The sequence below is a fragment of the Protobothrops mucrosquamatus genome, unplaced genomic scaffold, assembly GCF_001527695.2.
Source record: "Protobothrops mucrosquamatus isolate PMUCROS unplaced genomic scaffold, P.Mucros_1.0 scaffold9956, whole genome shotgun sequence".
In the NCBI taxonomy this organism is placed as follows: domain Eukaryota; kingdom Metazoa; phylum Chordata; class Lepidosauria; order Squamata; family Viperidae; genus Protobothrops; species Protobothrops mucrosquamatus.
The window spans coordinates 732-8,873 of NW_015395743.1; the positions used below are offsets into that span (position 1 = coordinate 732).

An 8,142-nucleotide genomic window follows, 5' to 3' on the forward strand; every position below is an offset into this window, starting at 1 on the left:
AGAAGAATTCTAATAAACCATTGTTTTCAATTTCATAAGTTTAGAAATTTGTGCTGGGGTTAATTATACTGCCTCATTTACTCATGCCATAAAGAAAGGAAAAAAGGACTAAATATACAGAGAAATAACTTATTCATATTGTGCCACAAATACAATTCAGGGACAGGTTAATATTTTAGTTTAATTGATGCACTAAGCCCTCTTTTCCAATCCATAAAATATTACAGACTGAATTCATCAATGGGAACCAGAGGCTGGATTATGTAAAAATACTTTTGATTTATCTGTACCTTTAGAATTCACTCTAAAATAATGGGAAGCTTCATTTTTGAATGGTTGCCAACCTTCTATTTGTCATATTAGGTTATTAATGTTTTTCTTCTTTCAAATGGATTCTATTATTTTCGTCTTACAGGGTATATGGAGTCCTCAGAAAATTCCTAATCCTGACTATTTTGAAGATGCTCATCCTTTTCAGATGACTACTGTTGATGCTATGGGTTTAGAACTCTGGTCTATGACATCTAATATTTACTTTGATAACTTCATAATATGTTCAGACAAAGAAGTTGCTGATCGATGGGCAGCAGATGGCTGGGGCTTTAAAAAATTGATTGCAAGTGCCAACGAAGTGAGAATTGATTATATTTTTGTCTCAAATACATACAGTTGCTGCAAAAAAGTCCTGAAATGCATACCATTTCAAAATTCCAATGATACTTAATTTTTAATGTGTTTATTATGTTATTTATTATGTTGATTATGCTCAATGTTTTGTATTCATTTACTAATAATGATTTCCTAATCAATCATTCTGATTGCCCAAGGATGAGAAATGGATGAGTTTGATTATATTAACCTTAGAATCTTGCTTTTATGCTTTGTTTACTTTTACACAAGGCGCTTAAGATGTCATTTGATGTTTTTTAACATAGTAAACAAATTTATTGAGATTTGGGCAACTTTTTGTCTTCATGGCCAGGTCTTCTGTCTAGTTTGATTTATACATATGCTCACAATATCAATAATCATCATTTGAATATAATAATACCCATTTGAACAGTCCCGTTACATCATGCCATTTATGCAGTACAAATCTAGTGGATCAAGAGATTGAGTGTTGTATACTTTTGAAGAAAAAAAAAGTTGATATCCTAGTTAAATAATTTCAGGAGTTAATGACAAATATTTCTTGAATAGGTTTGTGATGCTAAAAGATTAGATTTCACTACGGTGAAGGGCTTTGTTTCCTTTGCCCTCCCATCTCTTATTTATTTATGTACTCTCTTTCTTGCTACTATTCCTAAAGACCCATGAGTGAAGAGGTAGGTCTTTGTAAGGATAGAGCTCCAAAACATTTGGGCAGAGATTGAAAATTCCCATTTTCTAAGTCCCATTAGATGGTGTTCACAAATATATAGGACCTGGAGGAAGCTTCCCCTATTCAATTTGATTGGATAGTAGATGAATGTTGTTATTTATTTATTAAATTTGCTTGCTGCCCATCTTGTCACAGGACAAATATAGAAGGTGGTCACTCAGATACCTAGTTCAGAACCATGTATGATTTTGAAGGTAGCTTTGGAATGCACTCAGAAGTCAATGGGAATCAGTGCAGTTGTCACTCAGATATAATGAAAAACACCTACCACTGCCTCTGCTGTCATATTTTGTATGAAATGTAGTTTCCAAATGCTTTCCAAGGAACAGCCTATAAAGAATGTGCTAGTATAAACTGAATGGAAAGTAACTATAACATCAGTAATTGTGAGCATGACTTTTCAATCAAGGAATGGTTGCAAGTGGTGCATAAGATATTTCTGTGCAAAAGTCCTTTAAAAACTGCTGCCACTTGTGAATCCATGTATGTACATATGTATTAGTTGTAAATATATAACTGACTTCATACCAATGACTTTGGGAGAAGTCTCATAAGAGATGTTAATAATAGGCAGACCCTTCCTTTCTTAGCATATTTTGTAGCCTGATTTTAGCATGAGAAGAATGGTCAAAGAATATTAAAAAAAATGTAGTAGAAAGGAATTCTTGTTTAGAAAATACAACATTATATTATCAATTCTTGGATTATGATAAAAATCTGTTTGAGAACAAAACTTTTATTTTTAAATATTAGTTACCTCAATCACTAACATTCTCGTTTCATGAAGCAAATGACTATATTTTTTCCTCCAGATGTGTGATCCACCAATTTTTGTTAATTTGAGATAGAACATAATTAAGATAGTGGCTTCTTTATGTTCAGATGTTTCTTTCATATTAACACTCTTGCTTATAATTGATATAGCGCATGGATTGATCAACATTTTTGAAAAAAAAATAATGTATTGAAGAAAATTCCATGAAGCTTGAGCTCTAAAATAAGTGCATGACCTTTGCTTTTTTAGCCTGGTATGTTCAGCCAGTTGGTAACTGCTGCAGAAGAGCGCCCGTGGCTTTGGATTATTTATATCTTAACGCTGGCACTACCTATAGGAATGGGCATATTGTTCTGCTGGCCATCCAAGGTATCTATCTCATTTTTATTATAAAAATCAGTAATTTGTTTGATCGGTTCTTGGCTCAAAATATGTTTAGAAATATATTGTAGTGGGAGAAAAAGAAGGAAAGGAAATTGGCAAGCATGGGACATTCAACTGCTTTGTAATGTTTTGAAAAAATTAAGTCTGAATATCAGATAATTAATCCTTCTATTTTAGAAAATGGATGAAGATATAGACTACAAAAAAACTGATTTAGCTAAGCCAATTACAAAAGGAGAACTAGAACAAGAAATATCAGAAAAGGATGAAATAAAAAAAATCAGTGAAAATATTGGTGAAGGAGGTAAGAGATTTTGATAATATTTATTTGAAACTCTGATAAACTGGCAAAATTGTAGTTTACGTTAGTTTCTGAACCACTTGAAACATACTCCAAGCTGGAAAATTATTCTTAAATATTCCATACTTGCTATATATAGTCTATGTCACCCTTTAATACACATCCAGAGTTCCTCAATAAAATCCGTAATCCCACTAGTCCATTTCCGATGTGGTTATTTGAAGGTATTCAGATGTTCTGTATATTAACTGCTCCATGCATTCCATCTGGAATAGATGTTTTGGTCTGTGTAATGAAACAATGTGGAGCTATTCTGCATATGAACCAAAGTATGTTTTTTCTAAAAGTATAAGAGAAGGAGAAAAAAAATAAAACAAGTCTGAAGTGTTCCTTAGCAGGAGAAAGCATAGCAAGAAGGAAAGGAGAGGAATGGCCCTATCCATAGCCACCGTAATGTCAGGAAGTCATCAGCATCATAAAGGGAGGGGAAAGGATGGACATGCATTCAATTTGCTCTATTCATCCGATAAATACCCATTTCAGGTTCTCTCCAAGTGCTATTATGACCCAAATGCAAAATGACAAAAAAGTTGATTGAGATAAAATTACTTACAAAATTTGAGTAATATGAATGTGAGATTGAATAATTATGTAATCTGTTAATTGACAGACTGTATTACTGTATACATTAAAGATTCATCCTTTTTGTGTGTGTACCTTTGACTCAGAGTTGACAGTTGAAACTGTCTGTACAAATCCTTGCAGTTTTCTTGGGAAGATTTTGAAAGTAGTTTGCCATTGCCTCCTTGTAAAGAGTGACTGGCCTAAGGGAACTCAGATGGTTTTGTGTCTAAGGTGGAACTAGAACTCATGATTTCTTGGTTTCTAACCTAGTGCTTTAACCACTGTACCAATCTGGCCTGAGAACTCATTGTAGTTATTTATTTATCAGACAATCTATGTATCCTTGCTATATTTTTCATCGTTACTGTACTAAATTTAATAATTACTGTCTCTTGGAATATGAAGGTGGTGAAGATGATGATTATGAAGAAGAAAATGACACTGCTGAAAGAAGTCAAGAGGAAGAGGATAATAAATCTCACTCAGAAGAGGATGAGGTGAGGCTTACTAGAATTACAGAAATGTAAAATGTTTTAGTTCCGCCAACTCTCTTTAAGGTATAAATAGAATAAAATGAAAAGCAGAAATATGCTAGATCTAGAAAAACACCCCTGACTTTCATATTTCATTATAGTTGCCCATACAAAATTTAGGTCTGTATGCAATTTGTTCAAAAGTAGTAAGTGCAGTCAGGTCTTCAATGCGTTGAGTAAATGGAGCCATACATTTATTTTTCATATATTGCAATATCAGTTTTTCACCCATAGTAAGGACACAGAGAATCCATTTATGTTGTTAGAATCCAAGTGCTAGATATATAGTTGTCAAAATCCAGTTATCAAATTCCAGGTACCATATATATAGTTCAAGAGAATATTATTCTCTAAACAGTTTAGCTTTTGACACAGTCATGTTTATATAGTCCACTACATTCTCCCAAATATAGGACATTGTAAAAATATATATAGTAAAGAAGCATTATCTTATTATCTTAAGCTGTCTTAAACAATTTTTTTGGGTTCAAATGTAATGGAGTCTAATAAATTCTAAATATTTTTTTTGTACAATATAAGTCATAATTAGAGATATTGTTGGCGCCGTTGCTGTAGAAGTTAAGATACTGTCCCATTATTTAAGCTATATATAATTGCATAACTTAATTCTTTATTCCACTCATTTCTCAGCATCTGCATATCAATTTGATTTATTGATGATAGCTAGCTAGCTATGCTAAAAGATTTAACCAGGTGTTCTAGTATCTCAGGTGAAAAGGCTAACAATATTGTTAACAAATGTAACTGTAAATATGTAAATATTGCCATTGGGTTACATTTGATATATTTTGTAATACAGCATATGTTAAAAATTCATTATTATCTGTCAATTGGTCCATATACTTGCTTCCATCCAATTTTTCCATATCACCATCTTTTCCCAATTTTTTAAAGATGGGTTTTCCAGAAAGTTAATTTAGCATGGGAAAAAGGATCCAATCTTTTTTTATTTGACATTACATTCCATAACTTTCTAACTGACGTAATTGTTTCCTGATATACTAGAATTCTAGTGAATTTAGACTATATTAGGATCTAAATACACTAGAAAGTAGATATGTTAAGTCAATATGGGAAAAAAAATCACCTTTCCATATTGACTTAAATATGTTGGATTCGGTAAGTATCCTATATTTTGGTTCTCTCCTTCTTTCTATAAGTAGTACAAGTTATGCTTAAAAGAATCATAAGCAAGCCATATTTATAAATGCAAAGTAATTATTGATTTTCTTAATGCTCTAAGAAATAAAAACATTAATATTTTCAAAAGTAAACTTAATACTTAGTTGTAACCAAGATGGATAATAATGAACCATAACTTATTTTGACAACTCTCGTTTATATTTTCCTTCCCCACCAGATGAGAGAAGCAGATGAAAGCACTGGGTCTGTTGATGGACCTGCAAAATCAGTACGTAAACGAAGAGTTCGAAAAGACTAACACACTTCCATCTAGTATTATTTATGTTTCTAGTTACAGAATCCAGTCATACTGTTTTAACACTGGCACAGGGATGGAGATTATTAACTCTTAAACAAAGACTGAACTCAAGTTTGGATTTTAAGTCCTATTTTCCAGACCCTCTTTATTTTGTCAGGTTTTTCATTTTTGTTTTGAAGAAACATTTCTACTTTTTAAGTTATCTGGTTCTTTACTTCATAGATGTTTTTTTAAAATGGTGATAGCCTGATTCATTATAAATATTCTTTTAAGTTATTTAAGTAATAAATATTGTTTGGAAAGAAATTTGGCTTCAAATTATCCTTTAAACTTTTACATTAATATTTTTTTCCCTAGCTCTAGAGAGGATACATTGTTTTTAAGCTTTAGAGTTAAAAGTTCAAAGATAAAATCACTTTGATATTTTGAGCTGAATGCAATAACTGTGTTTGGCTATTGATTACATTTTTGAAAAGTGTAATATTTACTTAAACGTTTGTTGTAATGTGTGTTTGATGTTTGTTATAGTTGCTGCTTTTTGTTTTACAAAGTACTTCATTGTTATTAATTTTAAACAATAATATGTTTTACATTTAAATGGAGAAACATTAACTGTATTTATGTAACTTGTGTACATGAAATTTTTTCATGCTTTTATAGTTTTATGTTTCAAGCCAGATTGGCATAATCCATGTACAATTTACTTCCTAAATTATATTGATTCCTAAATAAAAATCTTTAATATAACCTGTTATTTAACCTGAAGCTTATTATTGTGTATATTATTGGAATCACATTTTTTTAAATAAACTATTTCTAATAATATTAACACTTAATTTTTTGCTATGTATTCAGAACTGTCAACATTCAATGTGTAACACAGTACAAAATGAAAAATCACTAGAATAGCATTAGAGCTTCCAGAAATGGATTGCACATTTTCTGCAGTAGTTTCACTTCTGGGTTATCTTGAGCAAATGAGTACAACAAGGATCTCTTATCTTTGGGTGCCCACTAACACATTTTTATTTTAAAAAGCTATTTTGTCTGAAGGTTCTTTATTGTAGAACAGGATTATTTTATATCTGGACACTTAAGTGAAGATGCGAGCCATGGTCATGTGATCACAATTTTCAACATTTCTTGCTAGCAAAGTCAACAGGGAAGCTGAAGGAAGTCGGAAGTCCTGTTCACATGAGGTCCTTGATCAATGACCCACATGGTCCTTATTGCCTTTGCTAGGTGTTGTCACATGGTGTCACATTTTAAGAAAGCATCACTTTGCAACAGAAATACCAGTCCCAATTGTCATCATAACTTGAGGACTACCTGTAAAAATATTATAGACTGAAATGGGAATTCATCTTTCAAAATTTCCTTCAAACTAGCATGAATCATTTTTCAGAATGGTTGAATTTTATAACATTGCCATCAAATATGAAAAAAATTATCCCATCTGCTTATTACCTTTCCAGCAATTATTTAAAAATAAATTAAACATTTTAGCAATCAGAATGGAGATAGTATACCAACATTAAAACATACTATTTTTTCTGAATATAATGTTTGGAATAAATGTAATGTTCTTCCATTGAAATTTCCATTGTTCCATCTCTTTATCACTGCATTCCATTTCTGCATATACTGTATTTAACCATACTGCCTTTAAATTGTTTGGATTCTGAATCATATTTCACCAGCAGTCTGGTTTTGGGTGTGAAAACATATATGTGTTGCTTCAAGGTCTAAATATTTGAAGTGAATACAGTATGATACAAGGTGTATATAGATTTGAAAACTAATAAGCAGGTAGTCTTCCACTTACAACCACAATTGGGCCCAAAATCATGGTTGTTGAGCAAGCACTTGTTAAGTGAGATGCCACATGACAGTTTTGTTCAACAACCACAATCCCAGCTCTCAGATGTGGTCCTTAAGCCAAATGCTACTACACCCAGATACTCAAGCCCTCTCCCCACCCTCTGGTGGAAAGTCCCTCAGCACACTAAAGAATGGACCGCAAATCTGGTAAAAATGCTAGCAAACACCATTCTGGAAGGCTCAGAATGTTGGTGTTTGCTAAGTGTTTTTCCCTTTAGAGAAGTGGAGATGGTATTTGCTTAAATACCAGTGATAAATGTTGACATTCATTTTGAAAGGTTCGGAATGCTGGTGTTTGCTAGCATTTTTGCCAAATTTGAGGCTTGTTCCTTGAGCCTGTGAAATTTCCTCCTCTTGCATGGGGGGGGGGGGAAATCTCTCGGCATGCTGGGAGAACTGACCTCAAATCCAACTTCCCTCCCTTTGTAATCTTCCCTGCTGGCTTTCCCGTTGACTGGGAAAGCCAGGAGAGAAAATTAGAAATGGCAATCACATGATCACAGAGCGCTTGGCAACAGGTCATAAATGTGAACAGGTTGCTAAGTGACCAAAATGCAGTCATATGACTTGGGAAAATCAGCACAACATTTTATGACAGCCAGAAGTGCTTTATAGGCCATAAAGCATCAGTTCCAAGGCTGTCATGACTGCAAATGGTCAATAGACGACCGGTTGTAAGCCAAGGAATACCTGTATTGAAAATCTAAGGCAATTGTGGTTAATTGGGAAAACTGAATTACTTATTGCAGCATAAAGCTTGAGCAAATAGATTAAATGTATATTCCGAGATAAAATATTTAT

At 32.7% G+C, this 8,142-nt stretch overlaps 1 protein-coding gene and 1 long non-coding RNA gene across 2 annotated transcripts; both read left to right on the plus strand.

The window, feature by feature from the left end:
- Positions 1-415: 415 nt before the first annotated feature.
- LOC107301085 (calmegin-like) lies at positions 416-5,460 on the plus strand (the record flags this gene model as incomplete). The annotated part of the gene is made up of 5 exons (XM_015830353.2): positions 416-631; positions 2,406-2,525; positions 2,718-2,844; positions 3,871-3,962; positions 5,380-5,460. Coding segments are annotated over 5 exons (636 nt in total), but the record flags the coding sequence as incomplete, so codon positions are not given.
- LOC114923742 lies at positions 2,807-5,681 on the plus strand. Its single transcript, XR_003810699.1, has 3 exons — positions 2,807-2,844; positions 3,871-3,962; positions 5,380-5,681. It is a non-coding gene; the product is annotated as an uncharacterized LOC114923742 (long non-coding RNA).
- The last annotated feature ends 2,461 nt before the right edge of the window (positions 5,682-8,142 follow it).